The sequence below is a fragment of the Petaurus breviceps genome, unplaced genomic scaffold (genome assembly GCF_028583685.1).
Source record: "Petaurus breviceps papuanus isolate PSGF00001 unplaced genomic scaffold, PetGlider_PUasm1.0 90845, whole genome shotgun sequence".
Lineage (NCBI taxonomy): Eukaryota > Metazoa > Chordata > Mammalia > Diprotodontia > Petauridae > Petaurus > Petaurus breviceps.
In genome coordinates, this window is record NW_027187359.1 from 11,993,287 (window position 1) to 12,011,720 (window position 18,434).

Consider the following 18,434-nt stretch of genomic DNA (forward strand, 5'->3'; position numbering starts at 1 on the left):
AGGGGGACAATCACCCGCAGAATCAGCCAGCGATGGCAGGGAGGAGGGGTCAGTGTGCGAGTGTGCGTGTGTGTGTGTGTGTGTGTGTGTGTGCGTGTGTGTGTGTGTGTGCGTGCGTGCTCGGGAAGGGGTGGGGGGGGGACGAGGGGGGAGGGAAGGGGGGAGCTGCAGCAAACCAGGGCCCTTCTGAGGAGCCGAGCGGAGCCGCAGGCACTAGCTCGCAGCTACGAAACCATTCATGATTTTGGTGACGTTATTCCAGTTGTGGGGGGAGGGAAGGCGGGGCCTCTGGAGCCCAAGGCCCGCCCCCCCCTACTCCTATAAATAGGGCTTCCCAGGCTCTTTGTGGGGCTGAGAGCTCATTAGGAAGGGAATCGGCAGGTCTGCTTGCTAACCTTTCCTCCGGGTGGTGGTTGAGCGCGGTGGGAGCCAGTGCACCTGATATCTTGCCCTCTGGAGGGGGTGTCCCGGGACGGTTAATTTCTCCATTTCCCCTAAAAGCTCAAGAAAACTGCTGGGCGCTGGGCCACTGCAGTGCCCTCTTTCCTCTGGCCCGGGGACCGTTTTTTAAATATCCAAGGGCGTGGGTCAGCCTCCCTTAGGACTTCATGTCTGTATATTTCCCCATACACTGGTGAGTATTTATTCTTTACCCTTGCTGTCTCTCATACGGTGGGGTCTAAACCAGCGGCTCCCGTCATCTCCTCCCGGGTTCCGTCCCTTTAGGGCTCAGTGACTACTGTGACTGTGACTTAATGAGGAGGGGCAGTTCTCCTTTCCTTGCGATCATTCAGCTAAATGCCGAAGTCGCACCTAAGCGGGGGGCGGGGGCTTAAGCGGCCGGGAAGGTATTGAAAGAATCCAGACAAAGACAGTGAACTTGGAGGCTTCGCATAAGTGCATGATGGCTGGGGGTGCTAATGGGGGAGAGGGTGTAGCAAACGTGACCGATATTCTTCCTACTTTGCCCTGTGCTCCAAATGCCCCCTCCTCAAATGAGGATTGATGTTAGAATCTCATGGGTGTTGCAGGATTTGGGGAACGGAGACAGTTTTCTTTCCCCTTTTTTCTCTCTTTCCGATGCTGCCCTTCCTCCTCCCACCCCCTCCGTTTTTTCTTTGGTTTGTATGACAATCTTGATGTAGAGTGCTGGAGATGGGCTTGACAGGGTGCTTTGACGGCTACTGTGGTACTGGTGTTGGAAGAGAAGAGAGCCCCCTATGGACCGGCTGGAGGGGGGCGGGGTAGTGGTGGTGAGATTGGTGATAGTGGTGGTACAATATGTGTGTGCTCGCGCGAGTGTGCGCGTGTGTGCGCGCCTTCTCCCCGCACTCCTAGTGAGGAACGCTGCATCCTTTTGACCCCATCGCTTTCCTTCTCCCCTTTTCAAAGAGAAGTGCCTTTGAAAACCACTCGATTTGACTGGGGAGGGGGCAAAGCAGCTGATCAAGTCCCAGCAGCAAGAAAGGGGAGCCAGGAGAACACAAACCAGCAACCTGGCATGGGTTGGGGAATTGCTGGGGGGATGGGGGGGGAGAGAAGTGGACGGAGGGGAGGGGCTGTACTGATGAGGGAGTGTTTGGAGGTCCTTAGGTCCCTAGGTCCCGTGGGGCTGGATCGTTGGGAATCTGTTGAGATGCCGAGGGCCGAGGGACTGGACCAGTGGGGGAGTGTGTGTAGATGGCTGAAGGTTTGGGGCTTCACTAGTGGAGGGGTTGTGGAGATTGCGTGGGGAGGAGGAGGAGCAGCAGTGTGGTTTGCCGAGTCGGGCCTCAGAGTCGACCTCCTGCAGGGGCTCCGAGCTTGCTTCCTTCCTGCTGTAGGGGAAGGATTCGAACAAACACTTAGCATCTCCCCTGGGTTGGGGAGGGGGTGCCAAGGAGAGTGAGCTTGGTGCCTGCAAAACCTGTTCCCAAGTGTGAGAAATAGAAGCTTCTAGAGGAACCTTGGGCCCCAACCCAGGGTGTTTGTTTCCTGGCAAGGCGTACTTGCATGTACCGAGCCAGCAGGATGAAGGTAGTCGCTTGCAGCTAGCCTGAAGCTGCTAAGCTGAGATGGAGCTGGAAAGTTTGCAGCTTTTTCCTCTCCACTTTTCACAACTGTAGCCCCAGACCTCAGCGAGGAGGAGGGAAAAGCCTCAGCGAGGAGGAGGGAAAAGCCTCAGCCACTGGGCTGCAAATCTGGGGCAGCTCCAGGTCTTCCTCTCCCACTCCCAACCTCCCCGCAACCACCCGCCCGGGTTGAGGGTCAGCTTACTGGGAGGGGTCTCGGGGAAGGGCTTTGGACTTGGGGCAAGGAGGGGATCAGGAGACCCTGAATGCTGCCTGCTCCTCCTTGGGTACCCAGCCCTACTCTCTCTAGACAGAGCATTGATGAACTTGATGCCCCTGGAGAAGCCAGTGTCCCTTTAAGTGGGGCGTGGCTGCTGGACTCAGGATACGAATAACTGATGGGCTCCTCAGGCCCCCATCTCCCTCCCTCAAGCTTCCCCAGGTGCCTTCACCGACTTCAACTAATGAGCATCCAGGTAGACTGTCAAGTCAGTGTTGACTGATATGATGGTCATTTTCAGTGGAGAAAAGCATTAATTTCTGGGAAAATATGCCCACACCTTAGTAACTATGGCAAGGAGACAGCTTTTGTTTCCTTTCAAGCTCTGCCTCCCATGTATGTAGTGTTATTTTTTGTGTGCATGTGTGAGATAGTGAAGATGAGAGAAGGTGCTGAGGTATGTATGGAGAGCATGTTCACTATGATGTATGGGAATGGACATTGTGCCCCAGTGTCCTGTGCCCTTGACTACCCATGTGTGTTGTACCAAGTGCACACTTGGGGTATGGAAATGCTTCTTTGTCTTTTTGGAACTGCCTCATGCAGGCAGAGCCAGGCAGTCATTAAGGCTGTGAATGTATTTTGGTGCCTTACAAGCATTGAGCTGGCCAGCACTGTATTTGGGGTTGCAAAGGGGGGCATTGACTGGTGTGAAGTATCGGGAGGTCCAGACCCATCCCATGGCATAGATGGGGCATGTTTCAATTTAGAGGCACCAGGAACTATAAAGGAATTCTGAAAGCCTCCTTGTCTTGAACTTGTCTCTACACATCAGGGAAAGGTATAGATTTCATTCTGATGAATCTTTTTATAAAATGACAGTTTTGTACTTTTGTCATCATTCTCATCATTGTTAAATGGCAACAAAAATGTTGCAAGGAAGCAAGATAGTTGAGATGGTTTAGAGAAAGATGAAATAACTCCTGGTGCTTTCCATTTCTAAGATGTAAAGGAACCAGACAGGGAACAAGGATATAGATGGTCCAGTGAGGGAAAATGAATTTGGAGTCAGAGGTCTCTGATTTGAATCCTTTCTTTTGTTACTGCTTCTGTGACTTGTAGGAAATTATTTCTTCTCTCTAGCCTCACTTTCTTCTTTGGTAAATGGGAGGGGTTGGACTAGATGATTTTTTTAAGATCTCTTACATTTCTAAATCTTCCGATCTGAGATGCTTTGATTACTTATAAAGACTCAGTGCATTCAGGAAGGGGGAAAAAGGAATTTGTCTTTGAATATCTTTTTTCAAACCCACCAATGGGTTTAAGATCAGTGGCCAATGGCCAAGAGATTAGCTATTCAAAGGCTTAAACTTTCCCCCTTCCTCACCTCCTTTTCCCCCAAGAATTTTGTGATCATCAGAACTCAAAAGTGGAGAGTGCGTTGGATTTATAGTCAAGCCTTAGCACTTACTGAATTGAGGTAAATTTAGTTAAGTAATTTGACCTCTCTGAGCTTTTATTCAGATGAAGAAGTTGGACTTGCAGGGTCCTTTTCAATTCTAAATCCTAAATCTAGAGGTAGAAGGGACTTTAGAAAGAAAGAGGAAACAAGCCTTAAACCTCTACCATGTACTAGATACTGTTCTAAGCTCTTTACAATTATTTTATCATTCTGTCCTTGCAGCAATACAGGGAAGTTAGTGGAATTATTATCATAATTTCACATTTGAGGAAACTGAGGCAGAAGTTGTGATTTGCCCAGAATCACACAGCTGATGTTAGGGTCCAGATCTTCTTGACTTCATGCCCAGCAGTCTACCCACTCTACCACCTGCCTGCCTCTAGAAAACATCAAGTCTAACCCCTTCATTTGACATATGAGGAAATCGAGGCACAGAGAGGTACCTTGTCCAAGGACACACACAGGTTGTTAACGTCTTCATGGTTTGAACTCATCTTCCTGACTCCTAATCTACTGCCCTATCTCCTTACCATGCTGCCTCAGTCCATGATCCTTTGACCTCTCATCCCATTTCCAGACAGTTCTTGTGATAGAGCAGTGTGGCCTGAAGAGTAAAACAATCACTTTCCCTTCATCTTGGATCTCTTCTTTCTTGGCAGCCCTGATTATCTGAGATCAGCTGACATGACTGAGGTGATGATGAGCACCCCATCTATGGATGAGATTGGGCTGAACACCCGGAAGGACGGCATCTCCTATCAGGTGAGTGAGTCTCAGGGCCATTTCACTTGGTGACAGTTTAGTAGCTGCTAGGTTGGGCTGGAACAGACCACCCCTTACACCCACTGCTGCTTAATCTGATGGATGCATACCTACCACCCAGGTGGAGAAGAGGGAAATGTGAGAGAGTGGCTCATGTGTGGAGCTCCTTACCTGACCCCAGCAGTCAAGATTTTCCTCTCTACTTTGTGGCTTCCGTAATGGAAGCCTTTCAGAAGAAAGTATGTGGAGTCCTTTATTTCTCAAGATAGAATCAATTCCACTTCTTAAGAATTCCCTATAGAAGAGTAGTATTTTTGGAGTCAGAAAGATTCAGGTTCAAATACTCCTTTCTAGAAGATATATGCATATGGGCAAGCCCTTTAATACTTCTGCATCTAAGCCTCAATTTACCCCTCTGGGGGAGATAATAGTACCCATCATGTTGGTGATATAGGATTATTGTGAGGATCAAAAAAATTGGTAAATCACTTTAAAGCACTGTATAAATGATAGAGAAGATGTCTAAGAACTGGGGAGTGATCTATATGGTGAAATATCTTTTGATTATTTTTCGTACATAAAACTGGTGTTGGGCTTAATATCACCATTAATTAAAATAATAGAATATTTAAAAAACCTATTAGCTTATGGGTTTGTAGAATCTTTCTTGTAAAGTAGCTCATGGGTGAGAAGATGAAGGTTATGTTTTAGATTGGGGCTAACATTAAGCTCTCTTCAGTCTTCCTAAATGTTATCCAGTGTCAAATCTCCAAGTTGGAAAAGACTTAAGTTCATCTTGTCCCTCCCTTAAGTGAGAAGGAATACCATCTTCCGCATCACACTGTGTGACCTTGGGCAAGTCACTTAACTCTGGACCTCTTTTCTCATCTGTTTAATGAAGAGTTGGGACTAGGTGGCTTCTAAGGCCTCTTTCCAGCTCAAGAACAATGATCCCCAGCCTTGGCTTAAAGGCCTCCAGCTGACCAAAGACAACTTTGATTTCCAAGGTATCTCCTCCTCCCTGCCCCCTCCAGCCTCTGGTTCTAAACTGGGGCAAAAATATTCTTCCTTATATGCATTGGTCTCAGTTCTTCCCTCTGAGGCTTAACAGAACATGTCTAATCTCTCTTCCATGTCTTTCAAATACCTAAAGACAGCTATCATTCCTCCTGCCCCAATGTCTTCAGGTTGTCTATTCAGCAAGCTAAACATAGTTATTCCTCATTACTGCTTCCAAAAGGCATTTTGCCAAGTGGAGAAAAGGAGACAGGAAAGAGAGAAATGAACAAGTCCAGTCCCACAGTGAACTGGGAGTTAGACAGAAACCAAGAATTAGTGAGATGGCTAGAGGGGATGGATGCAGGCCATCCCGGCTTACTTTTACCCTCTTTCTGCCATGGGCATCCCCTTATATTTGGAACCTTCAAGATCCTTGCTCCCAGTCAGTATTGTCAATCCCACTTTGTGATTTTTATTTAATTAGGAGGAGTAGGCTGAAGAAGTGGTACTTTATGATGGTTGAATTCTGTAACCCAGGGTTCCAGGATTCTGGGCAAGGGGACAGGTTTAGGTAGTAGAGATCTTGACCTAAATCCCAGTCCCTCTCTGAAGGGCAGCTAGTTGGTGTATTGGATAGAATGCAAGACCTGGAGTCAGGAAGACCTGAGTTCAAATTTGACCTCCGACACTAACTGTGGGAGCCTGGGCAAGTCATTGAACCCTATTTGCCTCAGTTTTCTCATCTGTAAAATGAACTGGAAAAGGAAATGGCAAACCACTCCAGTATCTTTGCCAGGGAAACCCCAAATAGGGTCACAAAGAGTGGGACATGGCTGAAACTGACTGAATAACAACACTCTTAAGTTATACCTCTGTTTTGGGTTGTAAGTTTCTTAACCAATGATTCATACTGAACATTTCTTTGTGGTCACCAGTGAGGTTTTCTTTTACCTCTGTTTTTTCTTAGACTGTATCACACCATCTTTCAATGGAATTTATGTAGGATTTTTCACTTCAAAAAGTACTTATTAAAGCAGCTACTATATGTCTGTCCTCAAGAAGCTTATATTCCGTTGGGGGAAAATGAACATACACATAGATAAATAAAGTACATAAAATTATTTGGGGGCAGGTGAAGAGTCCCTGAGGCCTGTAGAAGTGGGAGCAGGGACACTTAGTCTTAAAGAGTAGTAGAGATTCGAAGAGGCTTGGGTCAGGAGGGAGAGCATGAGTGAGAACATGTGCCAAGTCAAGGAAGTGGATATGGAATGTTGTGTATGTAGGAACAGCAAGGAGACCAGATTAACTCCATTTGAGTTCATAAGAGGGAATAATGTGATATCAGTCTGGAGAGATAGGCCTGCCCCAGATTGTGAAGGGGTTTAAATGCCAGTCAGTCAAGTCTATATTTAATCATAGAGGCAATTAGGACCTACAGAAGCTTCTTGAGCAGGAGAATAACCTAGTCAGATCTGTGCTTGAGGAATATTAATTTGTTGGGTGTGTGGAAGATGAACAGAAGGCAGAGAAACCAATTAGGAGACTATTGTAATCATTCAGGAAACAGGTGGTAGGGGCCCAAACTAGCATGCTGGCCATGTTCGTGAAACAGAGAGAATTTTAGAATTGTAAAGATCCTTTAGTCCCACCACCTCATCTAGACAGATGAGGAAATTGAGGCCCAGAGGGGAAATAACTTGCATAAGGTCTCTCAGCCAGTTAGTAGAGTTTTGTCTCCCTTTTCATTTCTTCTTGTTCAGTCATAGTTGACTCTAATCCATGGGGTTTTCTCTGCAAAGGTACTGGAGTAATTTGTCATTTCCTTCTCCATTGTATCCCTATTTTATAGATGAGGAACTAAAGCAAGTAGGAGTTAAGTGACTTGCCCAGGGTCACACAGTTTATTAAGTGTCTGAGGCCAGATTTTAGCTGAGATCTTCCTGACTGCAGGCTTGGTATTCTATCCACTGCACTACCTAACTGCCCCTCCTTTTCCACTACTACCTTGCATTTGGTAGCCATAGACGGCTTCTAGCTCTCTCTTACCCAGTGCTTCTAAGAGCAATTCCAAATACTGCTATCAGGTTTGAAATCTTGATCTTTGTGATTTTGGAAAGACTCCCTTAGCTGACTGGTTGGGAGAAAGGGAGAGATAGAAAGTGACCCTTCTGAGTTTCTGACCTGTTCCTGGCATTTCTTTCATATCCTCCACTGTATTCTCAATGAAACAGCGAGTGTTTTCATAAATGTTGTATGACCAATTTCCTCAAAACCTGTTCAAAGCATATGCTGGTTAATTAAAACTAATTCCCACCAGAGTTGGCATGATTGGACAAAAATGACACTTTGCTAAAGACCTTCCTTCCTTTACATTCCCAGTCTCTTTTCCAGAGAGTGGAGGATGAAGGGGTGGGGGGAGGGGGGTGGTGAGTCTCACAGCTAGCTTTCCACTTGGCATTCCTCCTGGGGATAATAATAGTATGTGGGACTTATCTTGTGCCTCTTTTCCAAGGAACCAAAAGTGCTTGAGAGCCATTGTCATTCATCTGCAGTGTCCCATGAGCTTGCTGGAAGCCAGGCATTAATTCCTTTTTGACAGACGGAGAAATGGAGTCTTGGTGCCTTAGTACAACGTTGCTTCGAGGTCATGTGTTAAGGATTAGAACCCTTGCCTTCTGATTTCTGGTCACCAGCCCCTGCTTCAGTGGTGTATCTTAGACCCTCAATGGAAGAGGTTCCAGGGATTTGCCTTTTACTGTCTAGATGAGAAATAATTTACTTATCTAAATCAGTTAATTTGGTTTTCGATTCAATTCAACAGGCATTTTATTCAAGGCCTATTAGATAGCAGGCACTGTTATAGTTGCTGCAGATACAAAGAGAAAAAAAAAAAAGAGACAGTCCCTGTTCTCAAGCAGCTCCTATTCCACAGGGGTAGGGGCAAAATATAGATAAGTAAAACAAAATAAAGGCTGCTCCCAAAGTCTTAGTTTTGAGCTATTAAAAGTTGGGACACCCTCTAGGGGGGTAGGCTAATAGGAAAAGACTTCTTATAGGAAAAGGTAACTGAGCTTTCCGGGGCAGCTAGGTGGCACAGTGGGCCTGGGCCTGGAGTCAGGAAGAGCAGGAAGAGCACTGGGCCTGGAGTCAGGAAGACTCATCTTCATGAGTTCAAATCCCAACCTTAGACACTTCCTAGCTGTGTGACCCTGGGCAAGTCACTTAACCCCATTTACCTCAGTTTCCTCATCTGTAAAACAAGCTGGAAAAGGAAATAGCAAACCACTCTAGTATCTCTGCCAAGAAGATGGGATCAGGAAGAGTCTGAAGCAACTCAACTACAAAAACCTGAGTTTTTTGCCCTAAAGGGAAGTAGGGATTCCTATGGGGGAAGTTGAGGAAAGAAAACATTCTAAGTGGGGTGGGTGTGAAGAGGGAGGTTGGTGTTTTGTGGCTTTAAAAAACAAAAAGGTCAAATGAAATTTTTCCTGTACATTGATTCCACCCCCCACCCCACCCCCTGCCCCTGGAGGTGAATGAGCAAGTTGTCAGTACTGCCATCAGAGCATCAGGACTTAATGGAATGAGTTAAAGGACCCAGAAAGTGGACCCTGGCTGCCTAGATCCTTGTACCCTGGGTTTCCCTACCAGGAAAACATGAATTACTGTAGTCCCTAGTACCTTTATGGAATAGCTTTCTATTCTCTAGGAGCTCAGTGTTCTTCCTTTGAAAAAAAATTGTATTAAAATTTTTTTATTTGAACAAAAATCAATTTTCTCTCCCTCCCACTTAGCTCTCTCTTTTCCTGAACTAGCACAATCACTGCTTCGTGGACCTCTGCTCAAGGTGCATTTGCGAAGTTAATGGAGCTTAATTTAAAAAGATATTTTGCCACAAGTTCCCCTTCCATATTAAAAGCAAATTGGGGTGAAATAGGGCAGGATATCCCCAAATAGAGGTCTTCCCCTTGGTCTACTCTTGCCTTTTCTGCTGTTGCCACTGAACGACTCAGAGGTTTGGCTCCCTTACCCATCAACATCAAGATTTCAGCCTTCTGTTTTGGATTTTCTCTCCTTCCCCTCTCTATAGTGGGTTATCAGCAGTGCACACCTGTGGACGGTAAGGCTACCTGAACTACATTGTGAGGGAATTCCTTGGCTTTATAGTCCAAAATAATGAGGATTTTATAGTTTTCTCTCTGCTTTACCCTGGGGCTGTTGCCAGTGCCTGGGGAACACTGTCCTTTCTTGCTAGACTCCTCAGAGATGAGTGAATCCAGAGGGGAGCCTGCTGGATTCTAGCTGTAACCTCTGGGTTTCTGTTTGAAACTCCTTTCTCCCAAAATCGCCTGGATTCTGCTCTGGTGTTCCCCTCCTTCCCAGGCTAGGTCTGACCTTTCTTTCTTAAGTGGCAAATCTCTCCTTCTCCAAAGATCTCCGGCTTGGCCAGGAGGAATTTCCCCTTGGTTAGCAGATGCTTTTCAAGTTGACCATTGTAGTCCCTCCAGTAGCCAGATAAAATCAAGTCCTTTAATCAGCTTCCTTTTTTCTCTCTCTGTCCTTAGCTCCTGGGCACCAGCTGTCTTGTTATTGGCTATTTTCCCCTGTTACTCAGTTGTGAAATTAGCATTTCTATAACCCACCTTTCCATTGGATAACCTTTTCCTCTCCAGAGAAGTAGAAGTTCTAATACAGACTATAAATAGCCAAGAGTGATAATTTTCCACACATCCCTAGGCTAATCCATTGAATGACTGAGTGATGGAGAGGCCATGTGTAGTAGAATGAGCTCTGGACCCAGAATCAAAGAACTTCAGTGCTCCTCTTGGCTTGTGTTACTTCCTACCTGTGCTGACCTTGGGAAAATCACTTGACCTCTTCCAAGCCTGAGTTACCTCATCTGTAAAATGAAGGGATTAGACTTGTGATTTCTGAGGGCCCTTCCGGCTCAAAATTGGTCATTGTACAGCTTTGATTGTTCTTATCTGTCTCACTCTGGTGATCACTTGGAGATACCTAAAACATCCTTTATCCTGCTGTTTATGGCTCAAATCCTGAAACTCTTTTTTTGAGGATTTATATTGGAGGAAGAAGTGATGTGTCCTTGGTGAGGCACCTGTCAGTGGATAAGAGCATTGGATTTTGAGTGATCTTATCTCAGACCTATACTAGTTGAGTGGCCCTGGACAAGTCACTTGATTTCTCTCAGCCTCAGTCTCTTCATCTGTAATATGGAGATAATAATAGCATGAGAGATAACACATGTACAGTGTTTTACCAATATTAAAGCACTATATAAATTCTAGCTATTTTCATTTATAGATAAATTCTCAAGGAAAGACCATTCCCTATTTGATGGATGAATAATTCTTTAAAAAGCATTTAAGAGCATACTATGTACAGAATCCTGTAGTACTAGAAAAACAGATGCTCCCCACCTTCAAGGAGCTCACATTCTAATGGGGGAATCAGCACATGGTGATTGGACCTGCTGGACTAGCACTGTTTCCCCTATGTTCCCAGTGAAACAGTTATGACACTTTCCTTATCACTGTTCTTTAAGCCTTTTGCTCATTTTTTAGCTGTGTCCAACTCTTCATGACTCCCATTTGAGGTTTTCTTGGCAAAGATACTGGAGTGGTTTGCCATTTCCTTCTCCAGTTCATTTGACAGATGAGGAAACTGAGGCAAGCAGGGTTGAGTGATTCAGCCAGGGGACACAGATGATGAATGTCTGAGGCCAGACTTGAACTCAGGAACATGAATCTTCTTGACTCCAGGCACTATACTCTATCAACTGTGCCCCTTCCCTTCCCTTCTCTTCCCTTCCCTTCCCTTCCCAACAGAACCTCTCTACTCAGGATCTGACCTTGCAGTTTCCTCATCTGTCACATGATGGAGTTGGACTTTTTAAAGACCCATTCCAGCTTGAGTATTCTATGTTTCTTTCCCTGGGTGACTGTCCTAGCTTCTGGAAGAGAGGGAGAAGGAAAGAAGAGGGAGGCAAAGAACATCTCTTGTTTTTGCCTCCTGACTTAAAAGGGCTTGTTGAGTGACAGATAACCCTGTTCTTACAGTGGTGTGTGGAGTGCCCCTCGATTGTTGGATCGATGAATAAAGGATGAGGTGATCCAGGTGTTTGGTGGTCCTGGCCAGCTCCCAATGCTATACATACATGGAGTCTTCCAAAGAGCTTACTAAAGCATTACTCAGTGACCCTGTAAAGAAAGCAGTCCTATGACCAAAAGAAAATAATCGAACACAATAACATCTAAAGGTTCTGTGCCATCAGTCCCAAGAGGAACATCAGCGAAGTTGTAGCAGTTTGGGCAGGATGCGTCCATCCAGAGACCTGCATTTCAGTGGAACATTGACATTTGTTTTATTCCTCCTACCCTTTACCTCTTCCTCCACACCCTATTTCCACCACCAGATGTTATGCTTGGTGAAAATGACTAGCACAGACTTTTTTTTCCCCTCTACGACTAAATGACCAAAAAAGGTAGTTCAGTCTGAGTGTAAATTTGAGGAAGATGAGAGTGAATTCTCTAGAGACATTAAGTATTGGTCCATATGCATAAGCTCTTTTTATATTAACCCTCTTTCTTTCCCTTTAAAAAAATGAACATTCCTTTGTGACTGGTATCTAGCATTTGTCTTCCCTGGGATTTATTGAAACTAATCCAGTGGGGAAGCCTTAGATGATAGGTTCACAAATCTAGAGATAGAAAGGAACTCAGAGGCCACTGAATCCAGCCACCTTGTTTCACTGATAAGGAACTGAGACTGAGAAATTAAATGACTTGCCCAGCAAGTGACTGTCTGAGGCAGGATTTGAGTTCAGGCCAACCTAACTGTAAGTGCACTAATCTATCTGCCATGCCATACTGCTTTTCCTAGTGGAGAGAGCATTGGTTTTGTAGTCTTCAAACCATAATTTATCAGCCAACAAGCATTTATTAAACACCCACTTTGTGCTAGGCTCTGGGGATAGGAAGACAAAAGTGAACTAATCCTAGAATACTGAGTAACTGAGAAGGAACTTAGAGATGATTGAATTTTCTTCTACAAAATCCTCAACAAGGGACCATCTAATCAATAAACCAGGTTTTGAGTCTTAGGGTTCACTGCTACCTGTGTGGTCCTGTCCAAGTCATTTAGCTTTAGTGAATCTCAGTTTCCTCATCCATAAAGTAATAATGATAATAACTTTATAATAAATTTGAAATTGTTATAATAAATAATAAAATAAAAATAGCAATGATGTTTGCAGTATCTATCTCAGCATGGTTCTTGAGAGGAAAGTACTTTGTAAACTGTGAAGTGGGATAAAAGTATCTATTACTGTTAGTCAATGAACATTTATTAATGATCAGAATAAAATTATTATTTTAAACTATTGATAAGTCATATATAATAAAATAATTTAAAGTTAATTTATTTTTATTAGGCCCTACAAAAGTGTTAGGCTATTTTTGTTGAGGAAACTGGTCCACTGAGAGGGAAAGTCACTTATCTATTATAGCACTAGTGAGTTTTTGATTTAATCAGGGAAAAATTTTATTTCTCAGCTTTTACTTTGTCAATATTTTACCCACTGGAAATCATGTGGAAGCCACTTAGAAGCTATAACTTCATCTTCCTTTAGAAGACCAACTGACTAGAAAGTTTGTATATTTCAGTCATGGCACTGACCCTAGCTAGCTAGCTCTCTCCCCAAGGTCTCTCTTCTTTGACTGGAGCTGTCTTGCTCACCCCACTTGCAACCCCTTTGGCAGAAGAGTTGGTTTGCCAAAGGTGCCCCTACATGACTCCAGCTGACTTTCGGAATTGTAGAAATAACCCCATTGTGGGGAAAGTGCCTTCTCACTACCATGTTCCCACCATGTAGTAGCTATAACTTTATTATTACTTTCAAAGACTAGCCAACTAGAATGCTAATAAAAGCGCGAATTTAAACAGACCTTAATTTTAAATAATTGTTGATTCTTTTCTTTAGATCCATATCTTTTCCCAGTAATTGCCTGCCCCTCCTCAAGAGAGCCTTTTCTTATAACAAAAAGTACAATTCAGCAAAACCCACCAATGTGTTAGCCATATCTGACAGCCCACGCCCCATTTCATATGAATATTGTACCACCTTTTTCCCCAGAGAAGGGAGGTCTTGTTTATTATCAATCCTGTGGATTCAGGGTTCAGACCTTAATTTTTTTCCAAGACACGTCTATGCTGTTAACTAGATGATATTGTTCTTTATGTCCCCCAAAATGCTTAGTACAGTGCCCTTGCCTGTAGTAGGTAGAGTAAATATTGATTAATTCTGCTCTAACTTTAGCTTGCTGGCACTGAGAATATCAGTGCACCTTTGTAAGCCCCAAGCAGAATAAATAGTCTGAGTAAGCTTCCTGGCTCCGAAGTAGGAACAATGAACTATAGAACTCGGTGTTCATAGCATATTCTCCCAGTCGTTGACCTGACCCAGTCTCCCAACTTGGATAAGAAGGAAAAAGAGGATTGCAGGGGTAGGGGAGGAGGAATGTGTTTGGGTGATGGATCTTGTGATTGTAGCCAAGAGCTATTCCTGGGTGTCTAATGAATGTCCTGAAATGATCTCTCAGGGATATGTCGTGAAATCATTTCTTGTGGATGTGAAGACAACCACTCCTTCCCATGGGGCTGATGGTTTCAGATGCTTCTTATATTAGAGGAAGATGTTCTCCAGAGGGAAGAGGTTCATTCTTTTCTAGCCCTGGTAGCCTATGGCACTTTTGTTTGAATGCTCAGCTAGCTTTTGTCTCCCCATCTGCCCTCTGCTCAACCCCACAACCAGTAAAAAAAGAGAGATGGATTTTTTTTCTTTTAATCAGCAAACCCAATCATATCTCTAATAGTTCACTCAGAGCTCATGACCTCGCCTTAGTCACACAGACCAATCTTTAAAAAAAAAAAATCAAGATTTGCTCCAAGTCCAAAGTGGTCCTTTCTTTATTCTCCTGTTGAATATACTGTTTGACCTGAATTGGGAATATTCTGATGAGGGTCTTCTTTGGAAAACAATCTAGTGACAATGGTCTGATTGATGACTGTGACTAATAATTAAAAATGAAACTCTAGATACGCTAATCCAAACTTTTTGCTCATCCTCCCCAACCTTGGCCTGTTGGCAGCTGCATTTTGGTTCTCCTAAGTAGGGAAGATGTGGTGATGTCCCAGGGTTTAGGTGGAGCAGCGTGAGCTTGTAACTCACCATCAAAGGGAACATCCTTCTCAGAAGTCTCTATCTCTTTAGTCTAGGTCCCAACACACTTAGAGCCTCCCTTCCTATGAACTTTTGTGTGGGAGGCACCCAGAGACAGTAGCTGTTACTATAGCTCATGTTATTGTTGGGTCTTTGCTTCAGAAACTTTAAAATGTTCCCTTTTCCCCTTCCCCCAGCCCACAGCAAAGCATTAGAACAGGGCATACATTGCTTTTCCACATTATTAGGCCTCCCACCAAGGTCGACCAGCTCAAAGGTCCTAACTGGTGGATTTGGGGAAGGTCAAGCTTTTTGTGGCTCCTGGACTGAACTGTTGATCACAACCATAAGGAATTTATACTTCGTATCTAGACCCTGTTGTGATGAAAGTTTCCAGCACCGGAAGCACTGGCAGTTAAGGCCCATGAGAGTGATTTTGATTACATATTGTTTCAATGAAGTCTATGGAGACAGAATAGTAGAGTAGTTTGGTGAATAGCAATCTTACACACACAACCTAAAAAAAAGCAACAACAAAACATAGTATTTTTCTCTGATTTGGTTTTTATATATTTTAGATAAACTCAGGTTTATCAGATGTTTTCTTTTATGCAATGATGATAAAAAGTATCAAAAAAATTTAATTTTACTCATTAGGAAAAGTTATATTTCTGTGGTGTTGTCTCTCTCTCCCTCTCCCTCCTCCTCTCTCTTTCTCTATTTCTCATATTTTCTTCTTTGAAAAAACGTTTGCACTGTGCTATAGAATGAGTGCTGGATTTGGCATCAGAGAACCTGGGTTCAATTCCTACTTCTTCTCATTTGCTACCTGGGTAATGTTTTGATGTAAGTCATTTCACCAGACTAGGCCTCAGTTTCTCCATCTGTAAAATGAGAGGAGTAGACTAGATGATTTATAAAATCCCTTCTAGCTCCACATCTAACCTTGTTGGTTTATCAGGCATTACTTAGAATGCTTATTATATGTGTATGATAGACATATAACTATCTATATCATCTGTCTTATCTATCTATCTATCTATCTATCTATCTATCTATCTATCTATCTATCTATCTATCTATCTAATCTATCTATCTGCCTCATCTTTGCTTACAGTAGTTCTTAGAAAGGCTTTGAGTATAGACCTAGCATGGAAGAGCTGCTATCCAAGGACCAACCCAGCTAAGTTTAGAGAAGCTAATTACCAGAGGCTTTGGCTACCAAGTGATTAATTATTTTTGCCATCCAAACTTATATAACCATCTATCAAGGCATGGTAGAGGTTAACATATGTGTCAATGAAGAGAGGACCCATATTGGCAAAATCATGGATAATTGAAATGGACACATATATTTCCATTTTGATTCTGTTCATTGTACTTGAAGATGGCATACAAACTATGATCTGTGTAGAAGAACAAATTTCTTCATTTCAACATATCTACTAGTACTAAATGGATGCAATGTACCGTAATATGTGACCATCTGTTGGTCTTAATCCTCTGTACCATCTTGGTTTTCTTTATGCTATGGAACTGGCTTCAGGGACTATGAATGAGCTGGAAATAATGTTCCCTTAGTTTCTAGGTAGTAGTTACAGTCCTAGGTGGACACAAACCAAGAATCATGGCCCTCTTTTCTGATTTTAGGAATACTAAATTCAAAAACAAAAACAAAAACACCTTTACCTCCAATCTCCCAGCTGGCCCTTGGGAAGAATAATGTTGTGGGCATTTTGTTCCTTGGCATTAAAAGCTTATAGCTCTTGGCTGCACTGCAATAGGCAAACAGCCTAGTGATACTATGTAAATGTGTGATACTACGGAATTTGTTTTTAAGAGGAGACTGCTGCTTGTTAACATGGAAAAATATGTCTTGGAATTGAACTTTGCCTATTATATTCATAAAGATAGCAAATGCTAAGTCATGAATATTGCATTTACTTTTCTAATCTCTCCTGCCACACGTGTATCTTTTTAACAATTTCATACTTGTACTCCAAAATAGAGGTTAGAGGAGAAGATAATTCCAATATTCAGTTCCTGGGCTTCTAATCTTGGCAAATTTTGTTAATTTTCAAGATACCCATTTGAAAAACAAAAAGCATAATGGAATTGTAGAATTGGAAGGGACTTTGGAGGTCATTTAATCCAGCATCCAACTCAGTACATTGTTCCCCTCTGTATCCTCTTTGACATGTGGAACCCTTCCAGTAACAAGGAAACCACTACCCAATAGACTACCTATCCCATTTATGGGACTTTCTAATTATGAGAAAGTTCTTAAATTTTGCAAAAACCTTCCTCCTTGTAATTTTGACCCATTGATTACAGTCTTGCCCTCTGGGGTGACACATTAAATCTATTCTCTTGTCTATGTGGGGTAGTGGAATGAACATTGAATTTGGAGTCTAGACCAGAAATAAAATTTGTACTTCTATATACATGTTTCCCTCTAACAAATATAAGCTATTGGAGACCAAAGACTGTTTGGCTTTTGTGTCTTGAGTTCCAGGATCTACCACAATTACTGACACATACTAAGTACCTTAAATACTTGTTGAATGAGTGACAGCATTACCTTCCTTATACTAAACCTCTATTAACACAGTGTAAGTTTGTACCAATTTTTTAGAGTCAAATCGTACTCTTTTCTTAGGTTGAGCTTATGGCCAGATAAAATTTCTGGATCTTTTTTCACATGAATTGTGGCATGACAAAGCCTCCTCTGTCTTATACTTCTAATGCAATTGAATCTTTGAACCCAATGGAAAATCTTGCATTTAGATAGTGAGTCTGATTTTGGTTATAATGAATGAGAGAGTTCTCCCAAGTGGAAATGTCTTTATTGGCAGGTGGAACTTGAGGACTTCAGCATCCAAGTGAAAGGTGAAAGCTCAGGACAGAAATTGGGAGAGTCCTTAACATTGGAATTAAAAGTGAAGCCATGACAGAACCTGAGGTCTTTCAAGGAATAATATGAAGGGAGAAGAACCGAGGGCTGAGGATGTACTTTTTAGACACACTCATAGTTGACGGTTTGGTAGAATGAGTAGAAATTAGCAATGGAAATGAAGAAAACTAGAGAGACCTGTGAATTAGGAAGGTGTAGTATTATAAGGCTAGGGAGAAGGAGCCCTTCCAGAAATAAGGGCAGTCAAACATCACCAAAGAGGAGATTTAATGGGGAAAGTGAGGCAGCTAGGTAGCTCAGTGGACCTGAGTGGACCTTGGAGAAGACACTTCACCCTGTTTGCCTCAGTTTCCTCATCTGTAAAATGAGCTAGAGAAGGAAAAGGAAAACCACTCCCATGTCTTTACCAAGAAAACCCCAAGTGGGGTCACAAAGAGTCAAACACAACTGTACAACAACTACTACAAGAACAACAGTGGGGAGATGCAGAAGATTTGGCCAAAAGCAAATTATTTTGGAATTTAGAGAATAATTTCAGCAACATGGTAGGACTAGCGCAGATCTGAGTCCCACATCACTGTCCTGCTCAAGTGACTACCTATTGCCTCAGTAATGAAATACAACCTCCTTTGTTTGGTTTTTAAGCTCTACAATTTGGCTCCAGTGTATCTTTCTATACTTACTTCACATTCCTCCCCCTCAACTACCCTACATTCCCACCAGACTGGCCAATTTGTTGTTCCTGACAACAGTAGAGAACATTCCATCTCTCAGCTAGGTTGTTGTCC

At 43.1% G+C, this 18,434-nt stretch overlaps 1 protein-coding gene across 1 annotated transcript in view; it reads left to right on the forward strand.

The window, feature by feature from the left end:
• Positions 1-326: 326 nt before the first annotated feature.
• LBH (LBH regulator of WNT signaling pathway) overlaps positions 327-18,434 on the forward strand; it is a 29,980-nt gene continuing 11,872 nt past the window's right edge. The window contains exons 1-2 of the mRNA XM_069072139.1: positions 327-634; positions 4,393-4,495. Of these exons, the coding sequence (XP_068928240.1) occupies positions 609-634; positions 4,393-4,495 (129 nt within the window). The 5' untranslated portion in view covers positions 327-608. The remainder of the gene's footprint in view (positions 635-4,392; positions 4,496-18,434) is intronic.